The following is a 23,008-nucleotide window of genomic DNA, read 5'->3' as shown; positions in this document are numbered from 1 at the left end:
AATACACATCAGTAGAGATTTATAGGATATTCTGTAGAAGATGATCTTCAGAGCTGTATGTGAGGATAAAGCTCAGGATTTGCTTTGTATTTTAGGAGCTATGAAGGTAAGGAAATTTTAAGGTTGGAGATGGGCTGAAAGGAACAGATGAATAGTAAATTATGTGATGTTTACTGTATGTTTTTAGTAGGAAATTCAAACAACAGTCACAGAACTAACAAATAATGAGTAATGTTTAGACACATCTATTCACCTGGAGCTATGGGAACACAACTAAATCGAGTATGACCCAGTGTAATTCTTTCTCACAGTTCCTATTGTGTATTAACTGATGAGCAGTCTCTTTGGATTGAAGATACTACCAAAGCAGTTTATCAGGTTGGTTAAAATCAATTAATGTATTACAATTAAATCTTCCCAAATATAGTATTTATTTCAAGCATAATTGTGCTGAATTTGTTTTATTTTTCATTAATCTTCACATTATATGGTTATGCAGACTAGTAATTGTAAGTGATTTCCCAGTACCTTCCTACTCCTTGTTATTACAGCCTTGGTAAATCACTCACATTTAATTGGTGCTCAGTATTTCCTACTCCTGCAATTATGCCTCTTCTGAAAGATTCCATTGATTTGTTAAAGGATATTGATGTCATTAGTTAGGGTAAAGATGTCTACAAAAGTACTTGCCAGTCTGGAATCAGGCCCTTTGGTTCACTTTATTCTCACTGACCATCAAGTCCCAAACTAATCTTGTTTTCTGGCACTGTAAACTTCTCTCTGTCATGGTATTTCAAGTACTCATTTAAGTACATTAATGTGGTGAAAGTGCCAGTCTTCACCATTCCTTTGGGCAGTGGTGAAAAATAATGCTTTTCAAATCCCCTCCAACTCTCTATGCTTTCTGATTTTGAAGACCCCTGCTGTGTGTTTAAAAAAAAAACACACACATACACAACAAAATTCTGCTTTTCCTATGTATGTCCCTTATGTATTTATTTCTCAAACAATCCTCCTCAGCCTTCTCGCCCTCCAAGGATATCCAGTTTCTCCTCATAATTGAAACACATTCCCAGGCAACTCCCTGTCAATTCCAATCTGCACAAAATATGGCCCAACTAATTTTTTATGACTGTACCATAATTTTCCTCTTGCATTATATTGTGGCGACCCACTTTCTGCACAGGCGAACTGGCTCACAAATATCCAGCGCGCGGGGGGAGACTTTGGTAATGCACCTCTGACGTCATTTCCACCCGGAGAGGGCTGGCGCTAGGGATTAAATGCCAGCGCCGCAAAGTTTGAATAAACTAGTCTCGAAACGACTTACCGGCTGCGTGTTGTTATTTCAGCGCTGTGTGTAGCACATCCTACAATATTTCATTTAATGGAAACAAGTATTTAATTTAGTGTGCTGGCTCAGCCACCTTATCTACTTACCTTGGGGATCCTTATGTACATCAAGCTCCCTCTGTTCCTCTGTATTTCATACGATCCTACCATTCATTGTGTTTGTCCAATCCTTACTACTTTATCCAAAGTGTATCTGTTCACACTTACAAGATTATTGTTCATTTTGTCATTTCTACTCCCATCTTACAAATTTATCAGTTATCTGTTGCCCAAGACCAACTATAACACACGATGAACCACACCACCAGGTTTTGTGACATATGACTTGTTCATGATCGGGTTATTAATGTCATTAACAAACAGCAAAGGTCTCAGCATAAATCCTCATGGTATATCACTGGTCAGACTTCCATTTGTAAAAACAACTACATCATCACACCCTTCCTTTTATTGCCAAGCCAGTTTTGGAGCTGGTTTACCAAATTGTTTTGCATGAGATGGGCTTGGATGAGAGATTTCTTAACCTACTGATGTCCAGCTCCTCTCAAGATATAATCTCAGTAATTTAATTTCCCTTTACAAAGTCTCATTGCCTCTCCAAGTGCATCCTCCCTCTTGGACTCCTGAAAAGTTATTCATCTCTTCAGCCCACTATATCAGCTAGGACCTTCTCCTTTTCAACATAGATTGTTCTCGGATCCTATCCTTTTCCCTGAATTGCAGTTGATATTTGACCAGCCTTGCATTTTGAAGCTGCAAGTGTGGTAATTATTTTAGTTAATTGAATAAAACCGGATCAGATGCACAGTTATAGATCATTGGTTACTTTTACATTTTGGATATTTGAGTTTACTTTTGACCTCAATTGTTTGTTTGTCCTCCAGTGTAAAATTCTGTGCAATATTGAGTGTGCCAACATGTATTTTCAACAATGCTTAATGTCTTTTTGTTCCTAAATTTGCAGAATTAGGTAGATGGGGAGATACAGCAGATAGAATTTTTTTTTATTTGAAACTTTTACACAGTAACACTTGCATTAAGAGTCTATAAAACTATAGAAAATATTGTTGCTGATCCCAAAAAATCAGGATTATTGATAAAAATGCTCTCTAAAATGTTTTTTTTTGTGTAGTTGTTCAAAGAAACACCACCTGATGGAGAAAAGTTCTCTAGCATGGTAGAGGTATGATAAGTTATTTTTGTTTTCAATTTCTGATTTAGATTTTCTGATACTAGGTAGTCAGTTAATAATAAAGCTGTTTCTTACATGCTGTCACAAAATGGTGAAATGGGACAGATGCTTGTTCATTTATTTCTTGCTTATTGTATGTGCCAGATGTGGGTACCATGGTAGCTTAGTAGTTAGCATGATGCTGTTATAGCTTGGGGTGTCGGGAGTTTGCAGTTCAATCCCATTGTCCTCGACAGCATGGAATGTATGGGGCTTTTTCTGGGTACTTCCATTTCCTCCCACAGTCCAGTTAGTATGCTAATTGGTCATTGTAAATTGTCCTGTGATGGGGTTAGGGTTAAATCAGAGGTTGTTAGGTAGTGCTGGGAGGCCTGCCACAAAGAGCTGGAAGGGTCTGAATAAGTAATGCAGAGCAGTGCTTTTGAACCAGTTGAACTCTGACCGAATGTGATTTTTAAGCTCATGAGATCGTGCCTAGGATATCTCACTTTGCTGGTGGATTTTTTTTTTGTTAGAGATTTTCACAATATAGATCGTTTATTACTTGGAGATGATCTTCCAAGTCTGTTTAGGTAATTAAATATTTACACACTAGAATTCAAAAAGTTGAAAGATAAATTTTATTCTCAAAGTATATGTATGTCACCAGAGACAACCTTGAGTTTCATTTTCCTGTTGGCATACTCAGTAAATCAATAGAATAGTAACTATAATAGGATCATCAGTGAAAGATCAGTCGGAGTGCAGAAGATGACAAACTGTGCAAATGCAAATATAAATAAATAGCAATAAGCAATGAGAACATGGGATAAAGAGTCCTTAAAGTGAGATAATTGGTTGTAGGAGCATTTCAATTATGGGGCAAATGTTGTAGTTATCCCTTTTTATTTAAGAGCCTGATATTTGAGGGGTGGTAACTGTTCTTGAATCTGGTGCTCTTGTGCCTTCTACCTGATATGGCTGCAATGAGAAGACAGCATGACCTGGGTGGTAGGTATGTCTGATGATGCATGCTGCTTTCTTGTGACAGGTTTCATGTAGATGTGCTCAGTGTTTGGGAGGGCTTTACCCATGATGCACTAGGCCAAATCTACTGCTTTTTGTAGGATTTTACCTTCAAGGACATTGGTGTTTCCATACTAGGCTGTGATGCAGCTAGTCAATATACTCTCCACCACACATTTATAGAAGTTCGTCAAAGTTTTTAATGTCATGCCAAATCTCTGCAGACTCCTGAGGAAGTAGAGGTGCTGCGGTGCTTTCTTCAGAAGCCTCTCACATGCTGGGTCCAGGACAATTGATTTGAAATAGTAACACCCAGGAATTTAAAGGTGCTAATCCTCTCCACATCTGATCCTCTGATGAGGACTGGCTCACGGACCTTTGATTTCCCTCTCCCAAAGTCTGTAACTAGTTCCTTGGTCTTGCTGACATTGAGAGGTTATTGTTTTGCCAAATTTCCAATCTCCCTCACGTATGCTGATCCATCACCACCTTTGCTTCAGACCAAAACAGTGATGTCATCAACAGAATTGATCTAATCTGACTCGTATTTGATTACAGCATATATTGCACAGTGAAGAGAACTGGATTGCATGGAAAAATGAAGGCTGTCCAAGTTTTGTTAAAGAAAGGTATATTCTTCACAATTTAATCATACTTTCTACATCTTTGTTATCACTTTTTTTTGTCCCCTTTCTACTTCAAAATGAAAAACCAGCATTTTGATCTGTATATCTACCACTGTTTCTCCTATTAACATTCTATAAGCATAAATTAAAGCAAGAGTCTTTTAGTAACTTTGTCATGAAGTTTTCTTTTTAAAATGTATTTCAAACAAGTAATGTTTCCCAAGTAATTATTGAACGGCATCAGCTGGATAGTGTTGCCTTAAGAAAAGGAACAAACTTGATGCAGTATGCAAGTTCTGTTTCATTTCTCTTAACACCCTTAATTAAAATGTATGCACCCATCAGAAGTCATTGATTCACTCTCATAAGTTATATTTGGTTTTCAAGACCACTTGATTCCAAAATTCCAAAACCTGCAAGGAAAAGACCAGCTCCTGAAGATTTCTGTGGAAGGGGACCAAATAAGAAGGTCTTGATGGGAAAGTAAGTATATAAGAAATTGAGTTTATGACAGAGCAAGCATGGCTGAGTTGGTTTATTAGGTAAGCTGTACCATTTCACTGATATACCTGGCTTTCTCTTAAAATCATTAAAGTTACACGCCCACTAAAATTAGGATAGCAAGGATGAGTGCTCTTGGTTTTCCATTTTTTGGCATTCAAGCGAGACATACATGCATGTAGTATGAATCTTTCTGGCGGATTTGAAGTGTGCATCCTTCCACACTACACAGTCCAGTAATTTCTCTGAATGAAAAAGCTGATGGATGCTAAAATAAGCACAGCTTTCTCATAGATTAATAACTCTTTACCAGTGCCAAAGCACATTTAACATAGAAATTTTGTAGCTCTCCACATAAAGATTCATTCCTGGCAGAAATCAAATTTGGCTTATAAAACCAGGATAATGTTATTTAGAAACATAGAAAACCTATAGCACAATAAAGGCCCTTTGGCCCATGATGTTGTGCCGAACATGTACTTACTTTAGAAATTAACTAGGGTTACCCATAGCCATCTATTTTTCTAAGCTCCATGTACCTATCCAAGAATCTCTTTAAAGACCCTATCATATCCGCCTCCACCACCATCGCTGGCAGCCTATTCCACGCACCCACCTCTCTCTGCGTTTTTTTTTAATTACCCGACATCTCCTCTGTACCTACTTCTAAGCACCTTAAAACTGTGCTCTCTCGTGTTAGCCATATCAGCTCTGGGAAAATGCCTCTGCCTATCCACACAATCAATGTCTCTCATTACCTTATACACCTCTAGCGGGTCACCTCTCATCCTCCACCGCTCCAAGGAGAAAAGGCTGAGTTCACTTAACCTATTCTCATAAGGCATGGTCCCCAATTGAAGACAACATCCTTGTGAATCTCCTCTGCACCCTTTCTATGGTTTCCACGTCCTTCCTGTAGTGAGGTGACCAGAACTGAGTACAGCTCTCCAAGTGGGGTCAGACCAGCGTCCGATGTAGCTGTAACATTACCTCTCAGCTGTTAAACTCAATCCCATGGTTAATGAAGGCCCATGCACCGTATGCCTTCTTAACCACAGTGTCAACCTGCGCAGCAGCTTTGAGTGTCCTATGGACTCAGACCCCAAGATTGCTCCGATCCTCCACACTGCCAGGTAATTACTGTAGTTTCTAAAATGTTACCAACTTTGATATCAAGAAAGGTGTTCCTTAAATCTTTCCCTTGAGCCTTGAAAGATTATCTTATGGTTAACAAAAAAAACCTAAATTGCTGCAAAATCCAATGCCATCTGAAATCCACTTTCAGACTGAGACCCTTCATCAGGGCTGGAAATGAAGAGTGAAAATGGGAGGGAGAAGAGGGACAAATTAGAAGTTAATAGGTGAAGGCAGGTGGGTGGGAGAAGGGGGAAGAAGGAAGCTGGGAGGTGATAATTGGAGAAGAAGGAGTCTGATAGAGGAGAGTGGACTATGGGAGAAAGGGAAGGTACTGGAAGAGGTAAGAGGCCAGTGTGGAGAATTGAAGAAACGGGAGGGGAAAAATTATCGTAAGGAGAAATCTATGTGCATTCCTCCACCGTGAGAGTGTCTTCATCATGGCAGAAGATGAGGACATTGTCTGGGATGTTGGAATGGGAATGGAGATAGGAATTGAAATACCTGACCAGTAGGAAATTATGCTTTTGGCAAATGGAGCAGAGGTGTTCAACAATGCCCCCCACCCCCCAACCCCCAGTTTACTTTGGGTCTCACCAGAATCAGAGTCAGAAGTAGAGGATGCCGCATCAGGAGCACTGGATAAGTAGGCAATCATAATAGATTCACAGGTGAAGTGTGGCCTCACTGGGAAGGACTGTTTGTGGCCCTGAATAGGGGTGTTGGAGGAAGTGAATTGGCAGGTGTCACATTTCTATCGTTTGTAGGGATAGGGAGATGGTGGGCAGGGACAAATGGACAAGGAATCATGGAGGAAGCAATCGCTATGGAAACCAGAGACTGAGGGAGGTAATGATTGGCTGTGTGGTAGTGTCCCATTGAAGATGGTGGAAGTTGCAGAGAATGATGTGTTGAATGTGCAGACTCTTGGAGTGGTGAGGACCAGAGGAATTCTATCCCTTTTAGTAAAATCCAATGCAAGGCTCATAATCTTATGCAGAGTTTGGAGATCTGCATGAGGGGAACAGCAGTGAATTGTAAGTACTTTTTATTAGCCATCTTACTACCACAATTTTTATTACAGATTTTTTGGTTTACTACTGGAGGTTTTGCATGATTTGAAGACTTATTCTCCTTTTATAATATTCAAACCAGCTTCTTAATTTTGTAAATGAGGTTTTGTAAATCTAATAAATAGTAATTTTGTATTCTACAGTGAAGAACTGACACGGCTATGGAATCTCTGCCCTGATAACATGGAGGCATGTAAGTCTGAGAGCAGGTAAGAGATAGTTTAACTACCTTTTATAAAGCCATTAGTTTTAATGAAGGTGAGATGTACTGATGATACTTGACATCAGTGAAGAGATAAACCTTGTTAATGTATCAGAATAATAGACCTTTTTAAAAAAACAAAAATGGTAATACTCTAATGCGTAGCAAATCAAGTTACTTGTGCAGACAAAAACTTCTGCTTTCTTGCTTTCTGCTTTACATTCCTTCAGATAGATCAGTTATAATTAGTAAGATTCAACATCCCATCTGTGGCAGCATCAACATTTGCATCACACGACAATCAGTCTCCACCCTACAACATTGACCTCGTTCTGTCTCCTCACTCAGCCTATTTGGAATTAATGACTGTGATCATGCATTGATCTACTGTGACAATAGACTCTACTCCAGCTTTGTAGTTTTTGATTGAGTAACTTTGAACTCCTAAATGAAGGATGTGAAATAGTAAGGAACAGCAGTTACACTCATTAATAAAAGACTTCATAAATGCAAATGATTCTCCCATATGGTACATTTCCTGTTGTGATTAAGTGTATAGTGTATACTATAATTTATAATCTCCTGAACAAAAGTATGTTTGCATTCATGCGGAAGATATTTTAACTAATAAATTGTCATTTTAATAGTCATTTTTATATTTTGGTCTTTAGTTTGTGTGCCTTGTGTGGATATATTTCTTTCTAATAATTTAATGTTTGTGATTTCAGAGAGTTTATGCCCAGTTTAGAGGAGTTTTTTGAAGAAGCTATTGAACAAGCTGATCCTGAGAACATGGTTGAAGAAGAGTATAAGTAAGTTACATTTCACAAACTTAAAGGTGCGATTCTTTAAACTAGTTAAAATTACGATTATCCAAAATATGTTCACGTTTCAACAGTGTTTAATTTAATTACACAGGGTGGTAAATAATTCCAATTATGGTTGGAGGGCATTAAGGCTGCTAGCTCGAAGAAGTCCACATTTTTTCCAGCCAACCAATCAGCAATTCAAGAGTTTACCTGAGTACCTAGACAATATGGTTATCAAATTGGCTAAGGAATTACCTGTAAGTATGTCAGCTTCATATTCATGATTTAATTATGCAATATGGACACGTAATATGCCACATATTGAAAAAAGACATCTCAATAACACTCATTTAGAATCTGATGTTCTGATTCATCTAATCCATCAGTAATTTAGCATTGAGGAAATGTCTGCAAACACTTTCTGCTTCCCTTGCTACAATCAGAATCTAAATTGGATTTAAGTTTTGGCAAAAGTTTAAAAAATGCTGGCTTTTACTCGGTGTTACGACCATTTGAGTTAGTGAAGTATTTTATTTTTATTTAGAGGTGCTGCACAGTTACAGGCCCTTCCAGTCCAACATGCCAACCTATTAGACCCATGTGATCAACTATCCTACTGGCCTGTTTTCTTTGGAATGTGGGAGGAACTCGGAGCATCCAGAGGAAACCCAGTGTGATGAGTGTTAACTTCAAGCATTAATCCTTAGTAATAATCTCTAATTACTGATAGGTACCTTTATTGGCTCAGCTAACAAACGCACCTGAATTTGCAAAACTAAGTATCTGTATGCATACCCACTCTGTTTCCCTGACCTTTAATGAACAGTCAGAAACGTAATACCTAAGACAAGGACTCTATGCTGGCCAGGCATTCTTGTTGATCCCAGTGTAATCTACACATTTGTGATGTGGGGTCATCCACTTCTGCAGTTGTTGATCTCCAAAGTCTGTGCTCCCAAAATCCTCCATTTGTATTCCTTTCCTTGTCAGATCAATCTATGATGTTTCAATTTCATTGGCTCAAGGATATCTGACAGACCTGCATTAGCTCCTCAGTGGATGTGGCCCAAGGTTACAGGCAATATTGCTTTATTGCTATTTCCATCCTTATGACCTAGGTAATAATGCCTTTTGTTCTGTCCATTTCAGACTGGTTCAAATCAGGTCACCCAAACACTGGACCCAGACGAGCAGATCACGTTCTGCATGCCTCCCACTTTAAATAATAAACAGCTTATTATCTAAGAATGCTCTCATGTTTAGCAGATCATCAGCAGAAACTCTTTGTGTCCACATTCAGTTGTTCTGATTAAGTTATCCCTGGGCAAGAGCCTGTTCACCAAACAGTTATCAAAATGGCCACTTTAATTCCTGCAACCACATGGTAAGAGCAAAGAACTTTGCTATGTCTATTTCCACTGCTCTTACCTCATTCCTTTAAGCTGATTTGTAGATTGTAGATTCTCTGGCCAACACCGGACAGTTATGGAGAGGATGTACAAATTCCTTCAGGACAGCAACGGTAATTGAAAAACTCAGTTGCTGGTGTTGTTATAGTGTTGTGCTAACTGCTACACTACTGTCCCATCTCTATTTATAATACTTTCAAACAAAAAGAACACAAAGCACTTTCCTAAATATTTAGAGACTGAGGGCAGCGAACTTGGTCAGAGTAATTTGAAGGTCTAAAGCAGTATCTGCAGAGGTATTGCATCGGAGAGGCCTGAAGAAAAGTTTGATTTCCAGCCAAATTGGTAAACACTTAAATAGTTGAAATTGGAGTGCAGTATGAAAAGAATTAACATGAGATTGTAATGGAAATGAAAGGTAAGTAAAGCTATTGAAATAGAGGAGAAAAGGTGAAAGAAATTTGAAATTGAAGAAAAGGCTAAATGAGTTGAGTGCTGGACAGAAGTCCTAGTTTCACATTTTCTTATTAAAGAAGTTGCTGTTAATTATGTATGACATGCAGGATTTATGATAGAAGAGATTTAATGGCAAACTCTCAGGGATAAAGGAGTCTTTCAAATTTGAATTGCTTGTCTAATAATAACACTTCTGATTGCTTCCAGCCTCCATCTGAAGAAATAAAGACAGCAGAAGATGAAGATGAGGAAGAAGACAATGATGATGCATTGCTAAAAGAAAGCAATGAAAGTAAGTAAGATTCAGATATTTCATGAAATGTATTAAAAGTTAATGCTACTCAGCATTTTTATATCAGATGTGGGACCTCTGAATATAACTAATTCTTCAGTGTTTTTCTCCAGTCCCTCTCCCCAGAGTTGGTAGCATTGATAGTAATCTAAGGAAAGCATGAATAATATTAATAAAAAAGAAAGTAGAAACATTAAAGGAAATCTCCAAACCCAAACAGCATACTTTACCACAGGTTTTGGCAGTTCCAAGAGAATATTCATATTATTTAATTATGAAACTTTCACCAATTTATTATAAGCCACTAATTTCCCAGAAAATTAGTTGTTGCCATATGAAAATGGAAGGTAGTCTGTTGCTGGCTGAAAAATACATGGAAATCTAGGAGATTCATGAATGTTATAAATGTGTGCCTGGATTTTGCAGTTAACGCCACCGTGCTTGATCTCAAAGAAATCTGCTCATAGAGGTCTGATAATCTTCATTATTTATCTTCATGGTATGGATTTCTTTTCCTAATGTTGGTAGCTTTTGGTCATCAAGGGAAGTTCAAGGATCTAGCAAAGGTGATATCAGCAGAAAGGTTAGCAGCAACAAAAATCTTTCATGTAACTATGATTATGAGCTCAGATGGCAAATGGAAGTAAATGTACAAGTAAATGTAACAAGCATTTTACAAAGCAAAAATAAGCATTAGAATAAATACACAAGACAAGACATTTTCAAAATACTGAACAATCTCTGCAGCTTTAACAAAGCACTATTTCTTGTGCGTATAATCATGTCATCCATTTCAAAACGTTTTCATATTAAGTACAGTATTTTGAAATAAAAATAAAATCCATACATGAATAATTGGCTCTTTTAGCATTAGGCTATATTTTATTATTTCCTGGCTTGTATGGAATTAAAAGCTTATTCACCTTATGCCACAAAGTACTATTTTAAATGGCATTTTTTCATGAATGGTTACCTTGAGTTATCATTCTTGCATTGATTTCTGGTGATTAACAGGAGATTAATGCAAAAACTATACAGTGGCATCCAAAGGAGGTGCAGAGCATCACTGATGATTCCTGGACTTGCACTGTAACTCCTGCATGTTTCAAGTAGTTTCTGTCAACTGCTTTCATTATGATGGTGGGAGCTCACAGATTCACCGTGATTTTTGATCATAGCTGAGCCCAACATCAGTGAAGCAAGAAAAATTATAAATTATGGTTGGTCATTGAGGAAAGTTGTTGCTATTGCTGAGTCAAGTGGAATTCTTGAATAACTCTAGTAATTCACTTCTCAAACCAATTGAGAAGGAGTTTTTATAATTGTATTTCCTTGCATTAATGACTGCTGTGGTTCTAAGAGTATTTTTTTTAAAAATCATTTGAGCAATAGTAAAAATTTCTTCCTGACAGACTGACCTTTTTTTTAAATTAAAACGTATGAATGCCACTACTTTGTGTGAAATTAAGCTAGATTTTAAACATATATATATTGACAATGTTCAAAATTATTACAGTTGGAATCCATTATTAACATACTTTATGTTGTGGTATGTGATACTGTTCTGGTTTCAAATGACATTTTACCACTAAGAAAGCTAGGATCACTCTGTTCACCATACATAGGTTGCAGTGTAAATTTCATACTTAATTACCCAGCATCATTAAACATGATGAGCCTGGAGGTAGAGTTTCAGTTCTATGGATCATAAAACTTAGAGAATCACTCAGAGTTAGGAATTACAAGTCAGTAAATGGAAAAAGTCAGAACATGCATTTGTTAATCATAGAAGTGACAAACAGGTGCACTTCTCAAAAAATATTTTAAAATATTTCATGAAATCATTTTTTAAAAAAAAAACAAACTCCAATATTGACATTTCTAGTTTCCCATGTATTTCAGCCAACAACAGCAGGCTACCTGACATCATCGTCTGGTGACAAAAGGCTGCTAAAGACCTCCCCCCAGCAGTTAATGGTTGCAATCAGGTAGGTAGAAAAATCCATTTTGAAGGCACTTTTATATTGTTACATGGGGTCCTGGGAAACATTCCTCCTATTGAGATCTGTGACCTTCATGTGCCATACTACCTCATCAGACCTTTTAGAAGTTAAAAACTAAAACTGAAAGGAAATAAGACCAATGAAAATAAGAATAGACCATGTAGCCCCTTGAGTTTGTCTGATTTTCAGAAAGTTCATGGCTGACCTTGTGCCTTGTCCACTTTCCCACTAAGCGCATAGCTATGGATAGATTCAGAACTGAAACAGATATTTTAGGGTGCTAAAGGAACCAGTCACCTGGCATCCACTGGCCTTCAAGACTGGTTGCATTTAGAGAGGAGCATCCCCTAGCTATCATAATGTATGTAACCTAGATTTTCATTTCCCAAAATTAACTCCAGGCCTAGGTGACAGGAACATTGGCATTTATAATTAACACTTCTTTGCAAAAGGTTTGGGGTTTTCAGAAGTGGGAATATGCTGTTTCTGGAGTTTTCCTTACAATGTTTAAACTTAAACTCATACATTTTCATATCAGTAAGTCATTTATTGAAGCATGCAAGATATCATTATAGATTCATCCTTTCTGCCTCCATTCCAATGTAATATGCAGGTGATTAGTTATACTGCAGTAAGTAGAAGAACCTATTCTAAAGCTGTTGGAGTACTTTCCTGAGTTCCTTCAAAGAAGCAAGAATATTTTTTTCTTGAAGAAACATCTTTTTCAAATTGCTATGAGGAATACTGATGAGTATAGAGTAATAAAAGGTAGGTTTTGGATATGAAGAGAGAAATCAAGCACATGGTTTCTGAAGTACCAGAGATTTGGACTGAATTGGTTGCCAAGGTGGGAAGGCAGATGCAAAGAAATAGAATGTCTATAAGAAAATGAGGTGGGGATATTACAATGATGAGTTTCAAATCCACTTTGTTAGTGATTAATAGCATACTAAGTTTGTTAACAATCAAGCCTGAGAAAGTGATTAAAATGGATAAGGGACTGGGGAACAGAGCTGAAGGGAGGATGTGGAGTTTCTAGCTGGGACTGATGGTTTTAGATGAGATGAATAGAGGAATGTATTGACATTTTTCAACCATAGTTTCAGATGAACAGTTTTTCCAGGCTTAAGCTGTTGAAAGGAGTTCCATTGGGTAAGCATGCCTGGGAAAGCTGAGCCATTTCTGTGAAAATGTCCATAGAGGATTGGTGAAGACTAGAATTTGGAGTGAACCTCGAGCCACCTTGCCTGCATTTGTCGATGAAGAAATTAGGGCTGTCAGTTAATCTGTTACTTTTAAGAACATCATCCAAGCAGATTATTAACAACATTGGCCTGGATTTTTGGGCAGTACTAAGAATTGTGTTGTCTCTGATTCAATTGTGTAAATTCCCTGCCAGCCTTCCTTTCAAAAGCTGAATGATAGTGGTAATGGCTTGCCAATTTAATTGCCTTCTCATGGGATGAAGGGCAGGCTTGGGCAAGGTAGGTTTGTGGAGCAAGCCTAGTCACAAACAAAATTTTAAATAGGTGACAAAGTTAAATTCCCAATTAGACATTCAGAAATCTTAGAAACATAGAAAATAGGTGTAAGAGTAGGCCATTTGGCCCTTCAAGCCTGCACCGCCATTCAGTATGATCATGGCTGATCATCCAACTCAGAACCCTTTACCTGCTTTCTCTCCATACCCTTAGTAAATTGATGAAATTTTAAAACAAAATTGAAACCATTGAATGAGACTTTGATTAGGCTGTTATTAAAATTTGTTTTTTCCACCATGTCTCTGGAATTAATGTTCCTTTTGCTAGCTGGTTAATTTTCTGCAGCATTCACAACCGGATCTGGCAGGATTGATTTGAGCTGATGCTCCAGTTATTGGGTTGCTTAGCTGACTATTGCACACTGATTTGTATGTTGAAGCATCAAGTTGGGGCTTTGTTTTAAGTTTGCTTGATGCTGCACTCTCTGAACTAGGGTGAGTTGATAAGAAGGTAATTATAGAGTAGGGGAATTGCATGCAGATTGTGGTGGTACAGATTATTTATTCTCATAATGGTGCACAGTGATGTATGACTGCCCAGATTTGAATTGGCAAACTTAACACGATTTTTAAGTACAATTGAGGGTGCCCTTGATGGAAAGAAGGGGGCTTAAATTTCATATGCACTGTGCAACGTTGACCTCTACCGTTACTCTCCTACACTGATGTATCTGCCACGAATAGAAGGGACAACATGTCCCTTTTGTGGGTTCCATCAATAATCACAGTCATTTATTATGTCCCATAGAGTTAAAGCAAAGCCAGTTATTAAATGGTTCCAGCAAAGAAGGTAGCATAGTAAACTGATCAAATATTTAATGATCTACGCAGAAGATATAATTCATAACCTCAGTTGTCTTAACGATGAGGAATAAGTGATTCATGATTTTGTGGGCATCAAGAAAGATAATGCTGCAATGATGTTGGATAAACTTGAAGTTCTGAATGAGACAGAAGAGGTTAAGATCAAGGGGTCATAACGTTTTTTGTGTGACAAAATGCTTAAAGGATGCAATTGTCCCTGTACATTAAGGGTTAAATTGCTATATGTTACTGGAGTAATGAAGAAATTAGCCATTAAACCAGATCTGGTTTGAATCTAGTTCACAAGCAGTACTTTAATTTGGGTCAGGAAGGAACATTGAAAACTACAACTTGGAATGAAAAAGCTAGGTAACAATTGCTGAGAAGCAACAGAGCTGTGGTTCAGCAGTCAATAACAAAGACATCACCTTGAACAATTTGTATTTAAAGATAATACATTTTTTAAAATCCTACAGTTGCTGGACATCTAAAGAAAAATAGAAAGTGTTGGTTAGGCTGTAACTGCAAAAACAGAATAGTCAGTGACCCTTCATTAGAACTAAGGAAAAAGGGAATAGAGGGATTGTCATATTAAAACCAAAGTGACAATGGGGAAAAGCTGTAAACAAGGTTATCTGGTCATCTGGTCAATGAATGAATGCAAGGGTGAGTGCAGAGACAAAACAATGTGGCAGTTGCACAATGCAGGAGGACTTGCTCAGTCAAGCTGATCTTCAATATTTTAGATCAGGTGTTCCCAACCTGGGGTGCCCACACCCCTGGGGGGGGGGGGGGCGAGATGGAATTTCAGGGGGTGCGAGAAAGAGTGGCTTGTGTCCTTGAGTAACGAGTCACGAGGCATCACTCAGCTAGCTGCCAGTGTGCCTTGAGAAGTGGTATTAAGATTTGTCCCAAGCACACTCCAGTCTCCCGCTGTCCGAGTCAAGATAGACGTAAACTCACTCCAGTCTCCCGCTGCCCGAGTCAGCGCTGAGGATTCTCATCGGTGTTACCTGGGAAGTTACACCTCAGAGTTGAGGAGTCTCATCAATGTTAGCTAGAAGGTTGCACCTCAGAGTTAAAAATCATTTCATAATGCCAAAATCTTTATACATCCCGAATCAACCATCGAGTAACAATTTCACGTTAAAACCAAAGCCGCATTTTGATAAAAAGCAGCTGAATTCATTCATTCGTATTTGTCTCAATGCATTAAAGAAGATTTTGAATTTCAGAGGTTTTTTCTTGAATTGTTGATAATTTTGAATTGTGCTAGTTGAGGAGGTATCATGGTTAACACCGAGAACTTTGAATCGTGTGATGGGAGTTTATATTTCCGGTAATCATCGGAAATAGGTGTGTAAATTCAGTAGAGAGTAGCCTAATAAGTTGCATCACGTCCCCGTAGCATTTCCACCTGATAATTTATCTTGGCGTAACCGCAGATAATATCGTAATATAATATTCAAAAGCGTATTTCTCGCGATACTTTGCTATAGGCGTGTCTGGTTGAGTAAAGCGTTCATCCCTGACAGTCAGATAGTTTTTCTCATATTAGCTCATATTTTTCTCTTTATCCTTAATCCTTCATTAACCCTTCATGTCAAAAAGAAGGAAGTGGAATGATGACTGTGTGCTTTGGTTTCACTTGCACAACAGTGAAATGATGGCTTACAAGTGCATTCTTTGTAGTGTTGTGTTTTCCAACTCAAAGCTGAAGCCATCCAAGCTTCAAGAGCACTTCAAGAACAAGCATGGCGGAGCTGATGTTGAAGGACATGATGTTGGGTCATTGGAAATCAGAAGAGCTTGTCTTGATTCACAAGGAACTCTTCCAAAATTAGCTTTTGTTTCTGTTGAAAAACCACTACTTCATACCAAGTGACATATAAAGTGGCCAAATTCTAAAAGTCCCATACAATTGCGGAAGATCTCATCAAGCCAGTTACACTGGAAATAGCAACAATTATCCTAGGCAAAGAAGCAAGAAAAAAGTTTTGAACAGGTGCTCCTATCAAATAATGTCATTCACAACGGAATCAGTGATTTGAGTGAAGATATTTCGGACCAAGTCATCTCAGATGTCAGAGCTAGTCCTCTTTAAAATCTCTATTTAGTTAAACATAGAAACATAGAAAATAGGTGTAGGAGTAGGCCATTCAGCCCTTAGAGCCTGCACCGCCATTCAGTATGATCATGGCTGATCATCCAACTCAGAACACTGTACCTGCTTTCTCTCCATACCCCCTGATCCCTTTAGCCACAAGGGCCATATCTAACTTCCTCTTAAATATAGCCAATGAACCAGCCTCAACTGTTTCCTGTGGCAGAGAATTCCACAGATTCACCACTCTCTATGTGAAGAAGTTTTTCCTCATCTCGGTCCTAAAAGGCTTCCCCATTATCTTTAAACTGTGACCCCTCGTTCTGGACTTCCCCAACATCAAAAACAATCTTCCTGCATCTAGCCTGTCCAATCCCTTTAGAATTTTATACGTTTCAATAAGATCCCCCCTCAGTCTTCTAAATTCCAGTGAGTATAAGCCTAGTCGATCCAGTCTTTCTTCGTATGAAAGTCCTGCCATCCCAGGAATCAATCTGGTGAACCTTCTCTGTACTCCCTCTATGGCAAGAATGTCTTTCCTCAGGTTAGGGGACCAAAACTGCACACAATATTCTAGGTGCGGTCTCACCAAGGCCTTGTACAACTGCAGTAGAACCTCCCTGCTCCTGTACTCAAATCTTTTTGCTATGAGTGCCAACATACCATTTGCCTTTTTCACCACCTGCTGTACCTGCATGCCCACCTTCAATGACTGGTGTACAATGACACCCAGGTCTCGTTGCATCTCCCCTTTTCCTAATCGGCCACCGTTCAGATAATAATCTGTTTTCCTGTTTTTGCAACCAAAGTGGATAACCTCACATTTATCCACATTAAATTGCACCTGCCATGAATTTGCCCACTCACCTAACCTATCCGAGTCACCTTGCATCATCCTCACAGCTAACACCGCCGCCCAGCTTCATGTCAACCACAAACTTGGAGATGCTGCATTTAATTCCCTCATCTAAATCATTTATATTGTAAAAACTAGAGTCCCAGCATTGAGCCTTGCTGTACCCCACTAGTCACCGCCTGCCATTCTGAAAACGTCCCGTTTACTTCCACTCTTTGCTTCCTGTCTGCCAACCAATTCTCTATCTACATCAATACCATACCCCCAATACCGTGTGCTGTGTGGGACCTTGTCAAAAGCCTTTTGAAAATCTGAATATACCACATCCACTGGCTCTCCCCTATCCACTCTACTAGTTACATCTTCAAAAAATTCTATAAGATTCGTCAGACCTGATTTTCCTTTCATAAATCCATGCTGACTTTGTCCGATGATTTCACCTCTTTCCAAATGTGCTGTTATCACATCTTTGATACCAACTCTAGCATCTTCCCCACCATCGATGTCAGACTAACCGGTCTATAATACTCCGGTTTCTCTCTCCCTCCTTTTTTAAAATGTGGGGTTACATTAGCCACCCTCCAATCCTCAAGAACTAATCCAGAATCTAAAGAGTTTTGAAAAATTATCACTGATGCATTCACTATTTCTTGGGCTACTTCCTTAAGCACTCTGGGATGCAGACCATCTGGCCCTGGGGATTTATCTGCCTTTAATCCCTTCAATTTACCTAACACCACTTCCCTTCTAACACTTCCCTCAGTTCCTCCATCTCACTAGACCCTCGGCCCCTTACTATTTCTGGAAGATTATTTATGTCCTCCTTAGTGAAGACAGAACCAAAGTAGTTATTCAATTGGTCTGCCATGTCTTTGTTCCCTATGATCAATTCACCTGTTTCTAACTGTAAAAGACCTACATTTGTCTTGACCAATCTTTTTCTTTTCACATATCTATAAAAGCTTTTGAGAGTCAGTTTTTATGTTCCCTGCCAGCTTTCTCTCATAATCTTTTTTCCCTTTCCTAATTAAGCCCATTGTCCTCCTCTGCTGGTCTCTGAATTTCTCCCAGTCTCAGGTGTGCCGCTTTTTTTTTTGTTGTTAATTTATATGTTTCTTCTTTGGACTTGATACTATCCCTACTTTCCCTTGTCAGCCATGGGTGCACTACCTTCCCTGGTTTATTCTTTTGCCAAACTGGGATGAACAATTGTTGTAGTTCATCCATGCGATCTTTAAATGCTTGCCATTGCATATTCACCATCAACCCTTTAAGTATCATTTGCCAGTCTATCTTAGCTAATTCACACCTCATACCTTCAAAATTACCCTTCTTTAAGTTCAGATCCTTTGTTTCTGAATTAACTATGTCACTTTCCATCTTAATGAATTCCACCATATTATGGTCACTCTTACCCAAGTGGCCACGCATGACAAGATTGCTAACTAACCCTTCCTAATTGCTCAATACCCACCCAATCTAGAATGGCCTGCTCTCTAGTTGGTTCCTCAACATGTTGGTTCAGAAAACCATCCTGCATACATTCCAAGAAATCCTCTTCCTCAGCACCCTTACCAATTTGGTTCACCCAATCTATATGTAGATTGAAGTCACCCATTATAACTATTCCATTATTGCACGCATTTCTAATTTCCTGTTTAATGCCATCTCCAACCTCACTACTACTGTTGGGTGGCCTGTACAGAACTCCCACCAGTGTTTTCTGCCCCTTAGTGTTATGCAGCTCTACCCATATCGATTCCACATCCTCCAGGCTAATGTCCTTCCTTTCTATTGCGTTAAACTCCTCTCTAGTGGCCACCCCTTCCCTTTCTGCCTGTGTAACCTTTACCTGCGGTGTGGCCAACTCACTGAACGTGCTATTCACGACTTTCTCAGCATCGCGGATGCTCCAGTATGAATCCAATCGCCAGACGCTCAATGCGGTCTGCCAGAAGCTGCAGTTGGACACACTTCCTGCACACATAGTCGTCAGGGACACTGGAAATATCCCGATTTCCCACATGCTGCAGGATGAACAAACCACGGGGCTGATCTCAGCTGCCATGACCTACACAATACTTGCCTCAACTTTTGAAACTTTCTCCTTTGAAAGTAACTTACCCGGCCTTACCTCACTTGGAGTAAAGCTCGTCCTCAGTCTCTTGTCGTTGAAGCCTCTCGAGAAGCCAAAACTGCCAGAATCTGTCGCGTCAAGCCTCAAATCTCCACTCCTTCACTGGCCCACTCACTGGCCGCTTTCCACAGGCCGCTCCACTTGAGGTAACCCTCTATTTATTTGAGCTTTTTAAACTGCTTGGTCAGCTGACCTCGATTGCCCAATCAGCTGCTTTCCGCTGAGTCTGAACTATTCAAATCTTGATTGACTTGATTGCACAGTCCAACTGCCAAAACTGCCAGAATCTCTCAAGTCAAAACCTCAAATCTCCACTCCTTCACTGGCCCACTCACTCACTCGCCGCTTTCCAACTTTTCAGTTGGATGAGTCAACTGATTTCTCCAGTTGTAGTCAACTCATCACATTAGTGAGGTATGTCAATGATGGTGCTGTGAAGGAAGATTTCCTGTTTTGTAAAGATCTGGAAACAAACACAACTGCAAAGGATGTGATGCAGCTGGTGAAAGACTTCTTTGCCAAACATGATTTAGATATCAAAGTCATTGGTTCTGTGTGCACTGACGGGGCACCTGCAATGCTTGGAAATAAATCTGGCTTTTCTGTATTGATGAAAAAGGAGATTCCAGACTTGCAAGTTACCCATTGTTTTCTTCATCGGCATGCTTTGCCATCAAAAACATTGCCTCCAACTTTGAATAAAGTCCTTGATACTTATGTGAAGATCATCAACTAGATCGGGGGTGTGCTTTGAACCATCGCATCTTGAAATCATTTTGTGAGGATCTGGGACGTGAGCATTCAGTTTTGCTTTTCCACACAGAAGTCCGTCAGTTGTCACGAGGACAAGCTTTAACCCACTTCTTTGAACTGCGGGAAGAAATTGAAGTTTTTCTGGAGAAGCGTGCATGTGATCTGGTTGGGGCAACGGAATCACAGGAATTTGCCCAAATGCTGGCTTACTTAGCTGACATTTTCACTCATGTGAATGACCTGAGTGTTTCTCCTCAAGGAAAAGGGATAAACGTATTGAAGGCTTGTGAAAAGTTGAATGCCTTCAAAAAAAAGTTACGTCTTTGGCGTCGAAGGATGGAAAGAGGCAGTCTCTCAAATTTTCCTTCACTAGAAAAGATGGTTGATGATGCTGGATCCATAACTCCTACTGTGCGTGAAGAAATTGTGGCTCATTTGGAAATGCTGTCGGAATTGTTTGATGGATATTTTGCTGCTGGAGACCTGAAGATTTCAGAACAATGGATTATGAATCCATATTCCTATAATTTCGAGAAAATGTCAGATGATGAAGAGCTGAAGGGAGATCTTATTGATTTGCGGACAAATCGAGCTCTTGAAATGCAATTTGAAAGCAAGACTTTGGAGGAGTTTTGGTGTGCAGCACTGGATATGTTCCCAAGACTTGTTGGAAAAGCACTTCGTGTCCTCATTCCATTTGCAACAACATACTTGTGTGAATCTGGATTCAGTTCTCTTTTGTCAGTCAAGAGAAAATCTAGGAATCTCCTGAATCCACACGCAGGCTTGCGGATCGCAGTCAGCAAGAAAGTTCCACGCTTTGACAAAATCATGAATAAGAAGCAGGAGAAAAGAAGTCATTGAATTTTATGTTCGCAATTGGGATTGATCTTACTGTTTACAATTTTTTCTGAATAAATTAGAATCTAGTTGCTCAATTTATATTTGCATTTTATGCACTGAGTTAAAAGCTTATCTTTTTAAGTTGAATTTGTTCATCCACAGTGTTGTATGTGGTTCAGAAATTAGAAATTAGACTTCATCTTCAAATGTGATTTATTACTTTTGTAGGTGGTGCGAACATTAATCAAACATTTCTTAGGGGTGTGGGGCATAGAAAAGGTTGGGAACCATTGCTTTTGCAGAATTATTTTATCTGTTGCCTACTCTTAGAACAAACAGCAAGAATTTCACAGTATAGAAATATAAGTGTACAAGTCAGTGATACCTTTTAATGAGTTGAGAATCTATTTTAAATGTTGGCCAAGTAATGAATGTATATTAGCTGCAAGAAAAACGATACTATTAAGAAAGAACAGAGCTTGTTTAGAAAACAAAACTTTGGCAGACAAATTCTAGGTAGGGAGCCTTGTACTAACAAGCATGTTGTGTCATAGCAACCATATTTTAATCATATGTAATCATTTTTATTTGATGAAAGGAAAAGCGGCTGCAATTCACTCACTTTCACCATTTTCCTGCAAGATAACTAGCAAGTGTTTATAATAATTCTTTGGGAATATTATTGCCTTGATGTTTCATTCTCCACTAATTAGATGATCTAGATTAAAGCTTTTGTGTTTAACTTGGTACAAATTGGATATCATAAGTAAGTTTTTCTTTTCCTTTATTTTTAGGTCCTGATTTGCACACGAAGCTTGTAACAGATGAACAGATAGATATATTTGCCAACAAGCTTGGAGAACAGTGGAAAGTATTGGCATCCCACATTGAAATGAAGGAGTCTGACATCTGTGGAATTGAATCTGACAGTGAGGATGTGAAGATGCGTGCTAGGTTGCTGCTAGTTGCTTGGCATGATCGGGAGGGACTGCAAGCAACAGTGGAGAATTTTTTGTCTGCATTGATTGATGCTGGTTTAACTGAACTTGCAGAAATCTTGACAAATGAGGCTGATAACATCAGCTAGTTATTAACTGAAGTAAACAAGTGTAGAAATTGACCTTGTTTTCTTTTTTTACTGTTTTATTTCAAATAATGAGGCAGTGAATTTTACAAGTTTTCTAATATAAACCGTTTCCTGTAATATGGAAATTTCTTCTTGCACCGATTCTGTTGATTTTTGTGTTCATGACCCAAACTCTCCATACTTCTGCAATGGTAAGGAATTGTTGCCTCATTAAAATTGCAGCCATCTTGTGTAATTCTTAACCCTCTTAGCACACTTTTTTCTATTTGAATTAGTGGATGGATGTGATTAATTACCTTTAGCTTCCAAGTTGAAGAGGGAAGCATGCACATAAATATCAGTTCATATTTTCTAACGATGGGGAAATGGGATTTGAAGTTTAGAAATGAAATATTATTTGATTTAGTTGACTTCTCCCTTGGAGGTACATACTGATGATAAAGGATATATTCAAATCATCTCAGAGTTTTATTTTAATATGTACAGATCAACTGGTTCCTGTGGCTTGAAGATATAAAACTTGTTTTGCTATGCCAGCATTGAACACACTGCTGAAACATTGACTGTTCCAATGAAAAAATATGAAAATGCACATTTAAAGTTTAGTCCTACAAATACACAATGTAGACAGTTGATGTGCTCAAAATTTTAATATCCACCTGTTTGAAGTCCTTTACATACAAGTTTTCATGACATTGTTATGATGACATAGGCAGCTTTGAGCAGAAATGGGGGCGCAAAGAAGCCAGAAATGAAACGACGTAGATCTGCAACTGGATTTGAATAAAATGAGAATTTTAAATTGTAACACAAATTTACTAAGACGCAG

General features: G+C 38.7%; 1 protein-coding gene across 3 annotated transcripts in view; it reads left to right on the top strand.

Moving 5' to 3' along the window:
• thoc1 (THO complex 1) overlaps positions 1–22,637 on the top strand; it is a 72,914-nt gene extending 50,277 nt beyond the window's left edge. For 2 of the 3 annotated variants that reach the window (XM_059979862.1, XM_059979851.1), the window contains exons 13-21: positions 312–378; positions 2,486–2,536; positions 4,109–4,179; positions 4,564–4,659; positions 7,028–7,093; positions 7,815–7,898; positions 8,005–8,152; positions 9,968–10,052; positions 21,887–22,637. In XM_059979862.1, the coding sequence (XP_059835845.1) occupies positions 312–378; positions 2,486–2,536; positions 4,109–4,179; positions 4,564–4,659; positions 7,028–7,093; positions 7,815–7,898; positions 8,005–8,152; positions 9,968–10,052; positions 21,887–22,179 (961 nt within the window). In that variant the 3' untranslated portion in view covers positions 22,180–22,637. Of the gene's footprint in view, positions 1–311; positions 379–2,485; positions 2,537–4,108; positions 4,180–4,563; positions 4,660–7,027; positions 7,094–7,814; positions 7,899–8,004; positions 8,153–9,967; positions 10,053–11,954; positions 12,041–21,886 lie in introns of all 3 variants that reach the window. The other variant, XM_059979872.1, reaches the window with a different exon arrangement.
• The last annotated feature ends 371 nt before the right edge of the window (positions 22,638–23,008 follow it).

The sequence above is a fragment of the Hypanus sabinus genome, chromosome 1 (genome assembly GCF_030144855.1).
Source record: "Hypanus sabinus isolate sHypSab1 chromosome 1, sHypSab1.hap1, whole genome shotgun sequence".
In the NCBI taxonomy this organism is placed as follows: Eukaryota; Metazoa; Chordata; class Chondrichthyes; order Myliobatiformes; family Dasyatidae; genus Hypanus; species Hypanus sabinus.
This window is presented reverse-complemented; position numbering and strand designations above follow the sequence as displayed.